Here is a 19574-nt window from a genome sequence, read left to right as displayed (position 1 = left end):
TGTACCTTCACTCAAGATCGGAGAGATTCTGATAGATCGCAGATGTTTTGCAATGTTTTCTCTGGCATAATTTCAACCACAACTGCTGCTTTCCTGGACAATATTTAATTGTTCTAAATGGAAGTGCTATTTGTATACAGTACATGACTGTGATTATATCCTGGAAACCTTATCGGACGATGCAGATCTTTTTGAGACACTTTCCATCACAGAAAGTTGATTGAAATGACTGATATAATTTACCTTGATCGGATTTAGGTTTTTTTGAGCGCCTGTCTAAATGAGTGACGCCGCTGCCAAGCGAATAGAGGTATAATTTGCGAAATGCCTTCATTTCTACGCACGTTAACCATTCTCGGTTATTTTGCCACTCCAAACTGTAATTTTAGCAAATATTTCCTTTTTTTATTATTCCGCTTCTTTTGTAGAAACTTCGGTAATGACATTTCATGGTGTTAGTACATTGTACAATAAATGTGTGGTCCTATGCTCTAACTTGGAACTCTAGGAATTGATGATGATGAGATCAGATGCAGTAAATGTGGTAGATCGTCAAATTTAAAAAATATGTTGTAGATCTACCGCATATGCGTTAGAATATTGCATACTGCTTTTGTTACCACAGATAATAAATAGAAAGACGATTTCATGTTTTAAACTTATCAAAAACAAAACTGATTTATCTTGAAATCCCGAAGTCTCATTATAATAAACTTCTACTTTCGGTTAGACCGTTTAACACAAATTTATTAGAAAAATACTTCTGCACTCACGATCACATCTAAAGTCGTACATTTCTAGCACGCAATGACAACAATTTTGATTAAGAATCCTTCTATACTACGCTGTTTGACATTTTCCTTTTAACGGACAACTCAGTGTGTCTTAGATGACTTTAGTCTATGTAGTATTTCCTGGAGCTATCTGGATAATTTTCTCACTCTATCTAATCTTATATCTTAATTAATAACTTGCTTTGTATTGAATTATCGCAGATCAATACTGCTTTAAATGATTTAGGCCGTATTTTGGATTTGATATTAGTTAGTTTTTATATTAATTTTAAGTTCTCACATACATCTAGAGGCAATATCACAAGAATAAATGCAGGCGGCCGCCGTAGCCGGATGGGCTGGTGCGTGACAACCATTCAGAGAGAACGTAGGTACGAATCTCGGTGAAAGACCAAAATGAAGAAAACGTTTTTTCTAATAGCGGTCGCCCTTCAGCAAGCAACGGCGAACCTCCGAGTGTATTTCTGCCATTAAAAAGCTTCTCATAAAAATTATTTGCCGTTCGGAATCGGCTTGAAACTGTGGGTCCCTCCATTTCTGAAACAACATCAAGACGCATGTCACATATAGGAGGAGGAGCTCGGCCAAATACGCCAATTATATATATGTACATACCTTCTGCTCAAATATGAAGGAGACGGTATCAATAAAACGGTCCGCGGATGACATATGGCAAAAATAATGTTTTTGTTTTTTGGTAAGACTGTTATAAGCTTACATGGCAAATTTCAGCGTGATATGTCACATAGTTTGTTTTCTGTGCTACTGTAAACAAGTCAAGCTCGAGTGTGTTCTTCGAATTCTCTTTTATGACTTCAATTGTCTCAAAATGTTTTCCACGGAGCGGCAACTTGAGCTTGGGAAACAGGAAAAAGTCACATGGAGCCATATCAGGCGAATACGGTGCTTGCGGAACGATATTAACATTATTTTTGTTCAAATAATCGCGAACAAGACGTGATGTGTGAGCTGGTGCATTATCGTGATGCAAGAACCATGACTTGTTGTCCCACAATTCCTTCCTTTTAAGACGAATGTTCTCGCGCAAACGCTTTAAAACGTCTAAATAATATTCAGCGTTAACCGATTTTGCGATTTGTGCGATTTTCAAGCACAATTTCCTTTACTTTTCCGATGTTTTCCTCGTTTACTGATGTTGCTGGACGACGTTCATGAGGCAAGTTTTCAACCGATGTACGGCCCTCTTTGAACGATTTGTACCACTGGAAAACACGTGCACGCGATAGAGCAGAGTCCCCATAGGTTGTCTGCAACATTTTTAAGGCGTCTGAAACCGAAATTTTGTTGGAAGAACACACTCGAGCTTGACTTGTTTACAGTAGCACAGAAAACAAACTATGTGACATATCACACTGAAATTTGCCATGTAAGCTTATAACAGTCCTACCAAAAAACAAAAAATTTATTTTTGCCATATGTCATCCGCGGAGCGTTTTATTGATACCGTCTCCTTCATATTTGAGCAGAAGGTATATAAGTGAAATTTCCTTCTGTACGCGAATGGCTTGAAGATATATTAGAAAACCAAATATCTTGAAGATTGATGTATTTTTAAGGCTCGGTGAAGTTATGTAGTGAATTTAAAGATCTATGTATTTTTTTAGGCTTAGTTTCACCACTCCTAAAAATTATTCCAAAATATTTTGCAATGTTGGCATTCATTCGTCGTAATTGGTTTTCATTCTTTGATCTTTAAAATTTGAAGTGACGTATAAGATGGAACCATGAACTCGACCAACTTATAAAAGTGGAAAATGTTGTGTGGTTCATCAAAGCTCAAAGACTAAGATGGCTGGGCTATACCATGAGAATGGCCTCCACGAAGGCTCAACGAAAAATAATAGACGCTAAAACATTTGGAACCTCTTGCTTTGGATTGACGAACTAGCAGATAGGGAAACACAAGGTTAACAACTGGAAGAAATCAATCAAGGATCTGGGCAAACGGAGACATTTTGTGCAGCAGGCCAAAGCTCACACAGAGCTGTAACGCCAAATGATGATGATGGTGAATAGATTCGAGTCTGTTCAGAAGGCATTTATTCGCATGCGTCTTGTCATTCTCGCTGTTTATAAAGATATATTTTTTCTTTAAATGCTATGTACTAATATATATTCTCTTTTGTCCGTGTGTTCTGTTTTTGATGCCACTTCCGGTCCTATTGATTGTCCGCATTTTCTTATGAAAATCCACTTTAATGTTCCCCAACGCGTTCCTCGCTGTAATGAAGTCTATCATGTGGAGTCACCAAAACTATCTATAGCATGAATGCTCCTTAAGGAGTGTGCTATCTTCTTGCTCAAAACTTGATTTCCCTTCTTCTAAGCTAACTTTTAAGCCTTTCGTTGGACACTAAAACCGTTAAACCAGTTAGTCCCAACTGATTTTAAACCTAAAACCTGATGTCTTCTTTTCGGCACATAATAATCTATTATTAATATTATTATGAGTGCATTCCGCACTACAACCTAAAAGTGTGTGTGAGTGTATGAGTGTAGCTATTCAATAATTTTGGTAGAATTTTTGCTGAAATGGTTTGTTTCAATTGTAGCCCGGGATTTTTTCAGCCAACGAGTTACATGCGTTTACCTTCAAGTTAGCAATTTGTGTGGGAAAGCTTATTTACAACTGAAAGAATGAAAATGGCAAAATTTAAATTTACCGCTTTTATTTAATTTGTCATAACTGACACTTTCCGCCCGATTTGTACGATCTTAACGTTAATATTTTCGTAATAAAATTATCTTTCACAAGTTTATCAACGTAAATGAATGAAAAAACACGAGCAGTTTTTTAAAAGCTTGAAAATGTCTTAATTTTTGTAATTTAACACCGGCAATTAACACAAAAGACACATCATCGCAAAGACGGCCTAATATGTCTTTCAAACGATACCAATAAAATGTCAGTTTCATTAGATTTTATGGAGTTTTTTAATTGCAAAAAAGTCCTAGAAAACAGATTTTTTTTGTGCCTATATCTCGAAAACACTTCTTTACGAAAATAAATGTCTTGTTTCGCGACCCAAAATTACTCTAAAAAAACACTTTGTTAATGAGGTACCACTTTTTAAGAAAATATTTGTATACCAGCGAAATACAGTATGTCGTGATGATTGAATGTAAACAATATAATAACAAAACTCATTTTCCACTCACAGTCATTAAATGGCATGCAGACGTAGCATATTGTTCAATCAAATGCCTGTGGACTCCGCGAAAGTGGTTGCTTGCTATACTCCCATTTCTGTTCAATATTTTCGGAAAATCATTAAGGGATAAAGTTGAGGGCCGTGGTTGTAGTTTTTGATTAGAAGACTTTGAGTTCAAAGATAAATATTTTATAGCTTTACTCGCGGTATTATGGAAATTTCGGCTCTGTATAGATTGGGGCAGTGAAATAGAACTCATCGTATTTTTTTTTTAATTTGCACACAACTATGTATTCATATTCTGTAAAAAACACTATTATTTAGCACTTTTTTACGAGTTTGTAAGTAACAAGTATAGTAGTATTAAATCGATGCGGATAAATTTAGCAAAATACAAATATTACGTAATTTCTTCTGAAAACAAATAAAGTTAAATAACCGCCGCTATTAAAACTCGCAATATGGTTACTGGCGAAAACCAAAAATTTGGAGACGCTTCCGATATATTAGCCAAAAGAATGAACTCTATCAGTATCTACGTAAATATTCTTGTGCATACAAAAATATATTGACCATGAGCCAGTCCGCATATTAAGGTGTATAGTACATTGAAAAATGTTGAGTGTATGTACTTCGTGGCGGCAGTGTTTATAATATACACATACGCACGCACGCCAGGAAAATAAAATAAGTTCGTTTTCGTCGACCATTCTTATTTTTAGAATGTTAATGAAAATGTTCCGAGTTCATAGAAGAATATAACCGTTCTACAAACATATAAGCTTCTTATAAGTAGTATAGAATAAAGACATGTTACTCTTTACTTTATCCCGAATGGAGGCACTCGCCTAACGCAATTTCTATTCGGCAGCTGAAAATCTATCGAAAGTTGAAAAACTAGATTTTAAGTCATAAATTTGCAGAATTTTCACATGTGCTCTTTTTATTGATTTATCAAACAGCCGCAGTAAGAAGAAATTGCTTTTACCGTTCAATTGCAGCATTTGTAGTTATTTAGTGCAGCAAATGTCTTATTTTGATTTTGATGACTGATAAAATATAAAAGCAAGTAAGGAAGTGCTGAATTCGGTCTGGACTGGACTAATTTACAAGGTGAAGTCCAAAATAAACAAGACTGAGCTAAAATAGAACCGACAGGAGCTTTATTCTGATAACTTCGAGTTTATTTATTCAAAATAGTTCCCTCTGGCCTTGATACACTGTTTTGTGTTATCTAAAAGCTTTTCGGAAGTGTTTCAGGCCATTGACCAGAATGTCCTTCAGGATGTCGGTACAAGCCTTTTGGATGGCCTCTACGGACGCAAAACGTTTTCCTTTCAAGGCCAAATGAAATTTTCCGAATATGTAGAAGCCATATCAGACGAATACGGTGAGTGATTGATAGTTAAAATGCGATTTCTAGTTAAAACATCAGTCACAAGAGTGGATCGATGAGATTGTGCAATATCATGCAATAAGCGTCAGCTTCATACTTCGCGGTACTCAGGGCGAATTCGACGAATCCGATGCAACAAACGCTTCAAAACGCCAAGATAGAAAATTGCATTGACGGTTTGGCCCATTGGCACGAACTCCTTGTGGACAATTCTCTTGGAATCGTAAAAAAAAATGAGCATCGACTTGATTTTTACTTCTCCAAAAGCGATTTTTTGGGTGGTGGCTCGTCTGGGGCCTTCCATTCAGCACTTTGACGCTTATGCTTCAGGTTCATGTTGGAAAATCCACGTTTCATCACCATCTACAATGTTTTAAAGGAAGTTCTCGTCTTTTCTCGCCTCTTTAATGAGGTCTTTCGAATGTTGAATCCTGAGCATTTGTTGGTCCTCAGTTAACTTTTGCTGAATGAAACTTATTAGTTAAAATACGATAAATTGATGTTTTCGATTCCATGAATTTCAGCGATGATTTCGGTTCATTTTTGATAAATTTACGAACAATTTCGATGGAGTTTTCGGTGATTACTGATTTTGAGCGGCCCGTCTGCTCATTGTCATTTATGTCCTCACAACCATCTCTGAAACGTGAAAACCACTCATGAATTCTGGCACGAGATTGAAATCACCGCCATACATTTTTTTCATCAATTCAAATGTTTCGGTAAAGATTTTACTGATTTTAAAACAAAATTTGATATTAGCTCTTTGTTCGAAACTCATTTTTGTACCGATGACAGAAACATGCTAACACTTTAGACGCAATAGCTTCGCTTCCACTGAACCGAATGTCTCCAAGCTTTCATTAGGAGTCAGTTAGGGAAGTAACTTCCAACGCACTAACTCTTTAAAAATGTAACACCATCAAAAGCATTTCTATGATGTCAGTCTTGTTTATTTTGGACTTCTTCTTGTATATACGCGCGCCTATTATAATAAAATTTAATTGAGATCGGCTGCTAATTTTTGAAATGAAATCAATTCATGGACAATGAGATTTATAGCTTACAACATCACACGGGGGACTGAAATTTAGTTTTAACATATAGCAAGTGGGTGTGATTTTTATCCTATGCTCTCAATAATATTTTTGTCGAACATAAATGAGAAGCAAGCAATAGGTGTACCAAGTCTTGAGCGAGTTTGATTGAGTTGTTATCGAGATAGACGCATTTTAAAACTTTTACTTGATCGTATTTCTCTTTTTGGGTTCATCCCACTTGCAGCAAATGTAATTATTTTGCTTTATTTATGACAGAGTGATATATCTCTTTTTTTTTCTTTTTTGAAAATTACCTGTATGGGAGATATGGGCCTGGTTATCGACCGATTACGCCCATTTTGAAAATAGACCATTTGTAGTAAATTAGGTGTCCCTGTTGGGACCTACAATTTTATGCCGCCTTTCAACGGCAGATGTTTTTTAAGACAATGTAAAATGGCGTGTTGTATTTTATTTCCTGCCTTAAGCTCAACTTACTGAAAATAGTGTTTACAATTTGGCGACCATAAACAAAAAAAACCAAAAGAACTTATGAAAAGAATATATTGAAGAATATTTGCAACATTCTTATAGAAGCGAGCTACTTTACATAAGGAGCAATATGTAGTTGTCATTCGTTTTTTTGTTGCGATTATGCTAAAAGCAAGCGCCCGACTGACAGTCAATTTCTTACACACTCGTTTGTGGAATGAAGATATAAACATCCCACTGCAATAGTGCGTATCATTAAAAGCAATAAGCTTATACTTATAATGTATGTATCTTCTGATTCTAGACTTAATCAGATATTTACTTTACTTATTAAAATACAATTCGTTCTTTAGGAGCGCATGATCATGCCTATATGTATGTATTGGTTTACATCAGAGGAGCATTCCATATGGCAAATTACCTCTCATAACTAATGGATTTAAAAATACACTTGACCAGATGTAGCGTGTATAGGATTCGTATGTCAACCATTTTGGTGTCTCCTTTGTTGAGACCAGGACGAAATCTTTTGAAGAATTGAAGTATGTAAAATTAAGAAAAAAGGTGTAGCTGTTGTAAGTTATGAGTTGGTCTTCAATGTTTTATTTCTACATTTTCTACAGGAGCATGCATATATTTATTTTTAAATGCTCGTTCGATTGTGGAATAGATACTGTCAGCTTACTTCTGAGTAAAGCTCATTTCGAGAACCTTTTGCCCAATACATATGTTGTGGTTCATAGCCGTGGATAGCAAAGTAGTATTAACAGTGTCATAATTTCTATTTTGATGGGTACATCCGTCAGTGTAAAAAATTACTATAAGTGGTTCCGCTGTGTCCTAACACAATCAGTGGAATCATTCGAAGGGCGAACTCAACTCATACTTTTTACCACTAGATACAAAGTACCCAATTTTACCCTACCACTGGCACAGCGCAAAGTTAGGTGCAATCTTGGACTCCAAACTTAGTTGGAAAATGAACATTGAAGAAAGGGATAAGAAAAGCAGAAATTTTTCTATTTGCGTATACTTGAAAAAAGATGGGGTCTTCAACCCAAGTATACATTATGGTTGTATAAGGCAGTTATACGACCAATTTTAACATACGGATAGGTAGGTTTGGTGAAAAGCTCTTGGAAGAGATTACAATATCTAGCTACTTAGCAGAATACAAAGATCAGCCAGTGCATTTACGGTCGGTACATCTAGATCATGTCCTAGGCAGGCTCTCAATGCACTGACACATGTAATTCCCGTTGATCTCCAAAAGATGGCTACCATGAGTGCATTTAGTTTAAATGAAGCGGGTCGCTGGAGCGAAACAACTTATGGACATGCCAATCTATTATTGCGACAAACTCAGTTCACCTTGGGGAGGACTGATTACATCAACAGAAATTTTGCCACCTACTTCCCATCTCAAATGGAATGGAGGAAGAGACTTTTACTAAACCACTTCGGAACTACAGCCTACCCAGATGGTTCAAAAATGGAAATGTGTATATATAATATAAACATTGGCGCGTACACCCTTTTTGAGTGGCTTTCGGCCGAGCTCTTCCTCCTATTTGTGGCGTGCGTCTTGATGTTGTTCTACAAATGGAGAGGCCTACAGTCTCAAGCTGAATCCGAACGGCAGATATTTTTTTAATGAGGAGCTTTTACATGGCAGAGATACACTCGAAGGTTTGTCGTAGCCTGCCGAGGGGCGACCGCTATTAGAAAAAACTTCTTCTTCATTTTAGTGTTTCACCAAGATTCGAACCTACGTTCTCTCTGAATTCCGAATGGTAGTCACTCACTAACCTTCAGCTACGGCGGCCGCCGCGTTAACCATAACGTTTCCTTAATCTGGGTCCCGTGATATCAGAGCATTGAAGGAAACGAAAAAGCGGAGGAACTGGCAAAAGGGGGATCTGCCATGAATAACATTCTTGCAGAATCGGTATTCATAAAACTGTGTGCAATCAAGAATCCAATTTTCTTAACATATCTAAAAATCATGGAACGCAGATGGAGGGACCAGACAACATGCAAAATTAGCAGAACATTATAGCCCACCTACAACCACAAACAAACGCCGATAGGGGGTTTACGTTGGTCTGGTTTAAAATATAGAACGACTGAAAAAGTATAAGGTTCCAGAATTCATTTTCACGGGAATAATCAGATTAGTCGTGCGGATAAGTAGTGTACAAGTAGAAAAAACGATTAGATAACTTATTCACTGTATATTCCGCCTGTGAGGTGAATATTACCAGCAACGTGAACCCATAGTATATTATATTCTGGACATATCAGTATTTAACTACGGTAATGCGCTAACCATATGTATAGCTTTTAATAGCCTCGAACGCTTCTAACAAATCCAAGCTACCAGAAGTGTTCTTTATCGAGATCGGCTTAGGCTTCAAACGCGATATAAATTGTAGAACAAGTATGTAATGAAATATAATGAAATAAAATACAAACATAAATAATTTATTGGAGTAGGTACAATAAAACCAATATCTCATATAATTTTCGGAAGCACGTGTAAGTATGGATAATCTACTATATATGGGTCTTTAATTTTGAACAGGCCTTATTATGCAGACACAGCAAAAATAATGTTATGATACAGGATGAACCAGATTAAGTTAACTTCTTGGCAATAAGATTGCATTTTGAAACGGACTTTTAATTATTTACATTTTATTCACAAAACTTTAGTTTAAAGAGCAACTTATATATAAATCATTAATAACTCACGTTCATTCTTATTGCCTCATCAATAAATTTTTCTTTACAGCTTTCTATATCATGGATATCGGAACTCTCTTCCAGAACAAGAGGTGATAAATTTACTGATTCACAAGCACCTTCAGTAGGTTCATATGAATTATCCACTGTTATGGTATCATTTGGACAGTCCTCGGGAAATGGTGCAAGGCATGTTTTGAGATTCGTTTCCTCCATATGAGATTTCTGCCTTAAAAGGTATCCGAATTTTTCGAAAAATCCGCCATCAGCATCCTGTAACCTAAAGTATACAGATAACCATTATGTAGTTACAATAAATTGTGTTTTTTTTTTACTTATATTATGTAATAATTAGTAGCAAAAGTATAATAATTTAAAAATTAGTTCAACAAATTGTCCAAAAGCTTTTCTTTTACATACGAATTATATGATTTAGGTAAAAATCGACGGCCTAGAATGGTGAGTGAGTACCATTCGCAAGAGCGCGGGTTCACCAAGCAATGGCAAACCTCCGAGTGTATTTCTGCCATGAAAAAGCCTCAAATGCCTTAATGTGGGGTAGTTAATATGCCTTCTTTCCTCTATCGGGTAGTATATTAACTATCACATAAATTATCTTTAGTAGGCATCACTGCAAAATACAAAGCGACTCATTTACTTGAATTCTTATATTGCCTTTACTTTTTCAGAAAATATTTCGTACAATTTTCACTACTTCGCCATATCGATCGCATTGCAAAAATTAAGCAAACAACTTTTTTAACACGTGAGCTTATACTTGACTCTCTGTTAGCATAATCTATGGTGTTTTTAACTGAATTTTTTTAAAGGTCTATAGAAGGGACAGATAAAGACGTAAAAAAAATTTAAATAAAACAACGGTGTGAAGCCACATTTATGTTATTATATGTAGAATATTACAACATTCAAATGACCACTTCGGCATCGCTGGCAGAGCTTTAAGCGGTTGATCTTCCGGTAGTGACCTCTCGAATGTCGCCTTCACACTCGTTCAAGGCGGATGACTTGTTGGCTTGTACAAAGAAATTGATATGGCCTCAGAGAAAATAATTGATGGAAGTCTTCACGAAATGACCCAATCGTACCATTTCTCCTTCATTGCATTCCATCTTATTCTTTATTCGATCGTTCCGTCAGCACCGATACACCGATGTTGTCGAACTCTAGTATTTTATTTTATTATTATTACAGGTAACCCATCGGCTCCAGCCACTTTGGCATATTTTAATCGTATTATCGATATTTGTACTACACTAAGGTCGGGGAGAATGCTTCCATGTGTAGAAGTCTACGCATGTGGGGAAAGTACCTGATTGCCATTCACTTTTGAGTGGCCAGCACGATTCTTCTGTATACAGTCCAAGCAGCTCACAACTTCTGGACTTAGCCCAAGTATCTTCTGGGTAGCTCCCGAACATCCGTTTGAGTGCGCGCTAATGTTGAAAAGCGAAGCAACCCAGGATATCAGGTTAAGCGCTGGGTTTGGGTCCTATCACGTAAAAATCCTTCCCCAATGAAAAACAAATCAAAGCCGCAGATAAGAACGGCTTATTTTGATAGCGAACTAAGGACTATGATTTGAAGGCATGCACTTGGAATGTCCGGTCCCTTAATGGGGAAGATGCTTCTGCCCGGCTGGTTGATGTCCTCGTAAGAACAAAGGCTGATGACATTACTGTCATTCAAAAGATGGACCGGGCAAGGCAAGAATAACATTAGACATTGCGACGTGTACTTCAGGTGCCATGTAAACGAGCGCAAATTCGGTGTTGGACTTACAGTGGAAAAGATAATTGTCGCCAAGTACTTTCATTCACTCAGGGCACTCGCATATCGGCACCCATGTTACTGTTGACAGTTATGATTTTGAGGTTGGAAGAGACTTCGTTTATTTACGAGCTTGCATTAACACCGATAACAATATCAGCCTGAAAATCCAACGTAGAATCTCTCTTGCCAACAGTAGTAAAGTCCTCTCTCGACGAACAAAACTAGCGCTTCACAAGGCTCTCATCATGCCCGTCATAACCTATGGCGCAGAAGCTTGGACGATGACAACATCCGATGAGGCGTCCCTTGGAGTGTTTGAGAGAAAGATTCTGCGAAAGATTTTTGGACCTGTGCATGTTAGTGACGGCGTGTATCGTAGGCGATGGAACAATAAGCTATATGAGCTTTACATAGTGCAACGAATAAAGATCCAGCGGCTACGTTGGTCATGTCGTCCGAATGGATACAAACGCTCCGGCTCTGAATATATTCGATATGGTTCCAGCGGGTGGTAGCAGAGGAAGAGGAAGATCTCCTCTGCGTTGAAAAGATCAGGGTCGATACCGTCGACGTCGATTTGGAGTTCGGGTTCTCATAGTTGTCTCTCCATATCCTAATAGTGTTCTGAATGTCGTTTATCAGATCGCCGTATTCGTTTTTAAAGAAAGTCGGACCGGACTTGAAACTGTAACTCGTCGCCCTTTCTAGTAGAATATTTGGGCGTTTTTCCTGCCAGAATGCACTAACGCACATACGTATTTCGTCCTCTCCCTGCTTTTCGGATAAAATACGTCTCGTTTCCTTCTTCAATTCTTGTTATCTCTCCAACACAGCTCGTGTGGCGACCGATCTCAGTGTGATCCTATTTGTGGCAGCTTTTTTTTCGTGGCAATTCGACATCGCTTGTTCATTCGGGGGCACTGAAAGCCAATCACTTCTTTAGCGTATCAATAGTCCCAGGCGACCCGATGGGCTCTTCATAATGCAGAACCAGCCGGTAAAATGCTTCAAATGTGGCTACCACCATTTCTGTGTCTTTGCCCGAAGTATTACCACCTATCTGAGATCTTTGTGGCGGTTTTGGACTTTAAGTACCTAATTGCGCTTGTATACGCTGAGAAGAAGAGCAAACTATCAAAGGTAATGCCCAGTGACTTGGGGTTGTTAACAGTCGGTATTGGTATGTCATTCGCGAGTGTGCGAATATATGTGAAATAATAGTGCAATTGTATTAGTGATATACGGAAAAAATCAACACCATCTACAATCTTCTTGCGTTTCCACGACAGTCGGTTCTACGTTACCGAAACGACCCGGATTTATATCCGGTCAAGGACTGTCACTCCAGCAGCATTCCCCGTATGTAAGTATGGGGAATGTTTATGCTGTTACAACAACAACAACAACAATCTTCTTGCTTCGTTGCTATCTGAACAACGACAGATTGGACGAGTGAGTGAATATATGTGAAATGATTGTGCAATTGTGTTAGTGATTTACGGAAAAAATCAACACACTCTCTTCACTCGGGAGTTGTTGCTTCGTTACCATCTTTACAACGACTGATTGGACGAGTGTGTGAATGCATGCGAAATGATCGTGCAGAATTCGGCTGAATGTCCCAATATTTTAAGAGCAAACCTGGTAAATCTATCATCCTTGCGGTTAACCGGCTCTCAGCGATTTTGAAGGATAATCAACTGATTTGCTGACGTAATAAGGGATATGGCTTGGTTTGTTTGCAGCAGAGGTCGGCAAAACTGAGATTATGTTATTAATATACAAAAAAAATCATCGTAGCCACTCCTTATATTGCGTCTGAACATTCACGCATTTGAAGGCATCACAATTCTGTTGCTGAATTGCCTGTGACAGACATGGCAGCCGAAGTTACTTTCACAATTTTGCTTCGGATGCCCGAAACTTATAATCTATCATCCTTGGTGTATCATCGCCCTTGACCTTTATGTAATATGAACTCCTTCGTCCAGGTGCAAGAATATGGCGCCGCGGATTTAGTGGGAGAAAGTTGGAGCAATCTTCAGCGTATGAGATAATTGAAACTCTGGTGGTTGAGGAAGTTTCTAAATACAGAAGTTAAAAAGAGAAGCCACCCTTGCTTTATCATCCTCTGTTTAGAATTTTGATCTTTAAATATTACTGACGAGTGTCAACCACACAAGTAATTTGCGGAACACATCTTCAGTCCCAACGAGAGAGTTGATTCTTGAATATCATCCAGTAGGGTGGGATGACCGACAGTTGCTTTATTAAAAAATAATATGACAGCGATGATTCGCGGAAATAAAATCGGCAAGTCTATCAATCGAGAAGACAATGGTCGATGAGACCACATTGCAGTATAGTGAACTATAAATGCTAGGCACCACCACTGTACTCCCCACAATCCTTGCGATGCACTTTGTAACATTCATTGGTAATCAATGAGGAACTACTGTGCAGTTTGGTTTTTTAGAGCTATTAGTATTACGTGCCTGTTACTGAAATCGGCTATCTCAGCAAAACACCTCCGAAGGTGACATCAGCTATTGCCAGAATAGTACTTGACTGATATCAGGTTCCGAGATACTCTGGCCCGACACACAGAACAGATAGTGTGGGGGATCAAGAGGTGCTGGTGGGCCATCACACATGATTTGAAGCGGAACTGGAGTAGAGGCGTTTTGAGATGAATAAGGGGAGTGATCCTGCTCTGGTGGACCTTAAACAGCCATAAGGATCCCGATTGTGAAGCTTAAATTAGGCATCGGCACATTAGAGGTTGGCGACGCCAGTATGTGATTACAAACCGTGTTTTTCAGATCGGGAACAAGCTCTCCCCTTCCCAGGATACGTACAGTAAAGGTAGAAGAAAGGGTTACTGGAACCGGGGGCCCACAGTTGCAGATAGGGTACGATACGATAGGGTATGACTGTGTTGTTCTTCTTCCTGCAGGAAATTTAATTGAAAAAAAAATAGGGAATGAATAATACACTGCCTCTATACAGCGGTGGTGGGGATAATTCTGTATTATGGTATTTTAATGTAGTGGAACGCCTTTGAGAAGGGTGTGAACATTACGAGGTCTGACAAGGTTCAAAGGCTCGCACCTGTTCTTATAATAGATACAAGTCAATCACGCCATCAAAAGCATTAAATACTAAACTTCCATACAGTAGGTCTGCATGTAATACTCGTATATGTTTAGCATTGCAACCATAAAACATAAGCTTAAAAAAAAGAGGCAGACACTAATTACGGTCACGATAAGATCTTGGCTTAAATTTCAGAGCTTTCCGTAATGGTGGACTATGCACTTCCGACTACAACTAGTATACATTTTAATAACATATCGCATAACAGAGCAATAGAAACTAACAGTACAGTACAAAATGGAAGATTTAAAAGCAGATCTCGAAGATGATAAATCAGATTTTTTTTATGGCAGAAGGAGCGACTATTAGTAGAAAACTTTTACTATCATTTGGTGATTATTGCCGAGCTACTGCTGCCGCCGTAATTTACGTATACTTATTTCCGAGATTTACAATATTTGAAACCGAGTTGATTATTTCGAAATTTTCAAATAATATGTAATACGTGCGGGTACTCTGTATCTCTGTTCCACAAACGTTACGAGTTGCCGCAACAAAAGTTACCGTGTCTGAACGCACACATACTGTGAGCGTCAAAATAAAGTGTACAAAGCATTTTGTTATAATATGGATTTTATTTCAGTCTTTTATAACAAAAAAATATATTTTAATTTCATGTTTTTTAAATTAGTATTTGATTCTCTACTAATTACTAGAAAACAACAAAAAATAAATTACAACAACAAAAGTTGAAAGACAAAAACAAAATTTAGCGCATATTTTACGCGTCAAAATAAAGTGTACAACGATATATTTTACAAAAATTATATCGATTTAGTATTTTGTTGATTTCCCTTTTGCTTTGATAACGGAAGACAGTCTTCGGGGCATCGACTCAACTAGTTATTTTGTCACGTCAGATGAAATTTTATCCCACTCTTCCTTTATAGCGAGTTTCAGCATATCCATATTGGTGATTTTCCTTTTGGTCGCTGATTTGGTAGTCTAAATGCTCCCACAAATGTTCAATAGAGTACGATAAAGCAGCCATTCTTTTACTATTTTTTCTGTGTGCTTGGGATCATTATCTTGTTGTACGATCCAAGATCCCTACGAGTCTAATTTCTGCACACTGGTTAATACATTTTTTTGTAAAATATTCAGATAATCTGTTTTGTTCATGGTACTTTCAATAAAAACCAAATTGCCAACTCCGCTTGCCGCCATACATCCCCACACCATCACCGAACCCCCACCGTGCTTAACTGTGATTATCAAATTTTGGTCGGCATACTCTTTATTTTTGATTCTCCAGACTTTAACCGGTTTTTTCTGCCCAAATACCTCGAACTTACTTTCATCGCTAAACAGGACATTATTCCAGAAAGAAACATCCCGATTTTCGTATTTTTTTGCATAATCATTTTTATGCATGATTAACTGTCGATATTAGCGGCTTGTAACCCATTTACGTGCAACGCTCGACGTATTGTACTGGCACTTACGCTAGTATCTGATGCAGTTGAAACTTCTTGTGATATTTTGACCGCACTTTTAAAGGGATTTTTCTTCACATCACGCACTATAGACCTTAATTGAGTCTCATTTAAAATTTTTGGACGGCCTGCACCTGGGCGATTTTCCACTTTGCCGAACTTTTTGTATTTGCCAACTATTTTTGTCACAGTATTATGGCTTCTGTTGACAATAGAGCCTATTTCACGAAAGGTTTTATCTTCATTGCGAAGATTTGGTACCAGTTCTCTAACATCAGTCGAAGTTTGTTTACCCATTATTAAAAAAAAAATAATAATAGAATTAAATTTACTGTAGACAAAAACTTTTCACTCTGCCGATCGCAACCAATTAAAATACAATATGAAAAAAGTTTCAATGCATCGAAAAAGGAAGTAAACAACCAATAACGGTATTTTTTACCGTACAACATCGCTAAAATGCTACTGATGTACACTGTACACTTTATTTTGACGCGTAAAATATGCACTAAATTTTTTTTTTTGTCTTACAACTTTTGTTGTTGTAATTTATTTTTTGTTGTTTTCTAGTAATTAGTAGAGAATCAAATACTAATTTAAAAAACATGAAATTAAAATATATTGTTTTGTTATAAAAGACTGAAATAAAATCCATATTATAACAAAATGCTTTGTACACTTTATTTTGACGCTCACAGTATGCAGTGTAGAGAATTCAGAAGATGTGACCAACATCAGACCGTTAACTGATTATCAGCGATTTTGAAGCAGTCAGCTGATTGGCTGACGTAAGAGGGTATGTCACAAGGATTTGTTTACGACAAAGCTGGGATTGGAGCCACACTTTTTAATCTATCCTCCTTGCACATATGGCTCCAGGAGGCGAGGTATAACTGGCAAACTATCGATGACACTATCGATGTATCGAGTGTTTTGCTTTTTCGCATTACTATGGTTACTTTGTATCCACTGCCCTAGGTAAACTGAGTACCATAGGTGGCACCATTAAAAACCCGTTACTTTATTTTTCGCGATTTTGACAAGTCTGACGTCAGCTTAGTTCGCAATACAAAACAAACAAAAGTAGGAAAAATTACGTGTTTGTCAAAATTCAGTGAAGGGCTTGGTAGTTTTGTGATTTGTGAAATTTAAAGAAATGAAAACGAAGTGCCGTGTGTTAAATTGTGAAAGCACAAATTAATATAGTCTCCAAATGCAGTTTGTTTGTGTTTTTATGCGGAAGACGCCGTGCAGGAAAGTACGTGAGTGTTCTTGTGTTTGGTTGTTTCCACTGCTTTCGCCTACTCTTCTTCTTCACAAATAAGTAATTCCCCTTCCTTTTGCTTGTTTATTCATCCGCTCTTGCGACACGGCGAATTCGGAAGGCGTAATCTGTTTCTCTATCATTCTTGTCCACTACTAATAGTAGCTTTTTTGATTAGTTACATATAAGTTGTACCGGCGCAAAGCACTTGGGTCAGCAAAATGCATACAATTTCAAATTCCTTCTTCCAGCAATGGTAGGTATCATTTATCAATTTTAGAAGAGTGGTGTGAAGAAAATTATTGACGCTATTGTGCAGCTTGATTAGTATTTTGACTTGCGAAAATCTCTCGAGGATTTAGATCCCTTTAAATATTGGAAAATTACTATATGACTGCGAATTACAGTCGTGGACAATGATAAATTATATTTCTATATTTTCGTAGCAAAAAAAAAAAGAACACATGTATCCTGTCAACATCCACGGAACTTCAGCAAAACTGGTGTAATCAAGAGTAATAGTCAAGCTGCCCTGAAAACCCAAGTCTTATTTTTCCAAAGAAATAATTGCAACTCAATAGAATAAGTGATGTTTAGAATTTAAGTCATTCCTTTTTTTGAACTAATTTAAAAATAAATAAATAAAGTCTAAAAATTTGAACGCTACCATAATTTTTTTCCTTTTTAAACATCAAAAATATTAATTTAAGCCGCTATCGATAGTTTGTAAGCTCTAAGGTGAGAAACTTGATGATAATTAGAAACTCTTTCCGAGAAGGTAACAGGAGCTGGCACTCGCCTTTCGCCCACCATACAATTACCGAATGGGCATAATGAAAAGCTTCGCATATTTCTAAGGGTGATATTTTATGAACTGGGAAGCCTGTACATAATATATTTCTCAAATATAGAGATATAATCTAAATTTGCGCTTTCCTAAGGTCTTCACATATTTACAAATGTCATTACAACGAACACTCTTCTACATACCTGCTTTCGTGCTCGGTTGGGGGATTAGCTTTTAATACCTGTAGCTTCTCAAACATATCCTTCCACATATTTTCCTCATCCATTTTAAATTCGATCGATACGTCGCTTAACGTGCGCTTATTGTATTAATCACTGATATTATACCAAAAGTAAAGCTTAAAACCGAAAGATGACTCAAAACAAATGACATTCTTTTGTTTATACTTGTACATACATAGAAACAGGTGTATCTAGTTGAATATGTCTATCTAATACAGCGTTTACACTCAAGAATGATAGCATACGAGATAGACGATCAGGTCAATTTTTTCTTCAGTTTGGCAGTCAGTGATATCAGAAGAATCCATTAGCTAGGGTGAAGTTTAAGCCATTTAAAATATAAATATGTACAATTATATTTTAGATTATAAAATACCGTTCTTATGATACTTCTGAAACTTGTTTTTTGAGAAAATACAAAAAAGTTACACAAGAAAATTAGTTTTATGGAGGTACATATAATATATTCAATATTTTTTATATTCTTTATAAATCGTTATTAACAGTATGTCTGCGTATAACTATTATATTTTCTTTATAACCGGTTGACTGCGCTTCAATATAATAAACCTCATCAGTCTAACGCCGCTACTAGATCTTTTTCTTGAGAAGAGGTTTAAGTGAAAGAATAAAATATATTTGTCGTTGATAGTTATTGCAAGCTGATCGCCGTTCTTGAAATCATAATACGATTCGGCTATTTAATCAAAGTAATTTCCAGCTGTTGGCTGCTTTCAAAATTTGCTGCGATCTTGACGATCGCTTCACACCAGGCTAATCGTCGTGTTTTATACATTCAACTCTTTTTATCTACCGGCTGTTTCTGTCAAATTTCGGTGAGCATAACGAGCATATTGCAGAATCTGCTAGGTTTCGACAAGCTGGTATCCATCGCCATTGCTCTTCCGTAATGCAGGAGGGGATTTTGCCTTTTAGAAGGACTACGAATGCTTTGTATCTCCTTTATGATGAGTGTAACCATAACAACACGGTGCGTGAATTACTCCAAAAAACTGTGCTGTGCTAGTCGGTGCGCATATTTTACCCATTACAAAACTAACGTTAAGTGATTCATTATTTTCTGCAGAGCGCCGCAGTTGAAAACGGAGCTGGAATGCTACTCGCAAATCGATTTCGATCACTTCTTGACACATTTTGATGGCTTGCTCTGGGCATCAAATTATTTTCTTTGTTTGCATACTTTTCTACGCTTTATAAATATAGCATGGACCATTTTTTATTTAGCTTACGAAATTAC

At 37.1% G+C, this 19574-nt stretch overlaps 1 protein-coding gene across 2 annotated transcripts in view; it reads right to left on the bottom strand.

Annotated features, from left to right (window-relative positions):
- Positions 1 to 18479, bottom strand: part of LOC129245986 (protein unc-13 homolog 4B) — a 43284-nt gene extending 24805 nt beyond the window's left edge. Inside the window, exons 1-2 of one of the 2 annotated variants that reach the window (XM_054884464.1) lie at positions 18278 to 18479; positions 9650 to 9920 (exon numbers count right to left, since the gene is read on the bottom strand). In XM_054884464.1, the coding sequence (XP_054740439.1) occupies positions 9650 to 9920; positions 18278 to 18360 (354 nt within the window). In that variant the 5' untranslated portion in view covers positions 18361 to 18479. Of the gene's footprint in view, positions 1 to 3974; positions 4469 to 9649; positions 9921 to 18277 lie in introns of those variants that run through there. The other variant, XM_054884471.1, reaches the window with a different exon arrangement.
- Between the last annotated feature and the right edge of the window lie 1095 nt (positions 18480 to 19574).

This window comes from Anastrepha obliqua, chromosome 1, assembly GCF_027943255.1.
Source record: "Anastrepha obliqua isolate idAnaObli1 chromosome 1, idAnaObli1_1.0, whole genome shotgun sequence".
NCBI lineage: Eukaryota > Metazoa > Arthropoda > Insecta > Diptera > Tephritidae > Anastrepha > Anastrepha obliqua.
The sequence above is the reverse complement of the archived record's forward strand: the minus strand, read 5'-3'. Positions and strand labels throughout refer to the sequence as shown.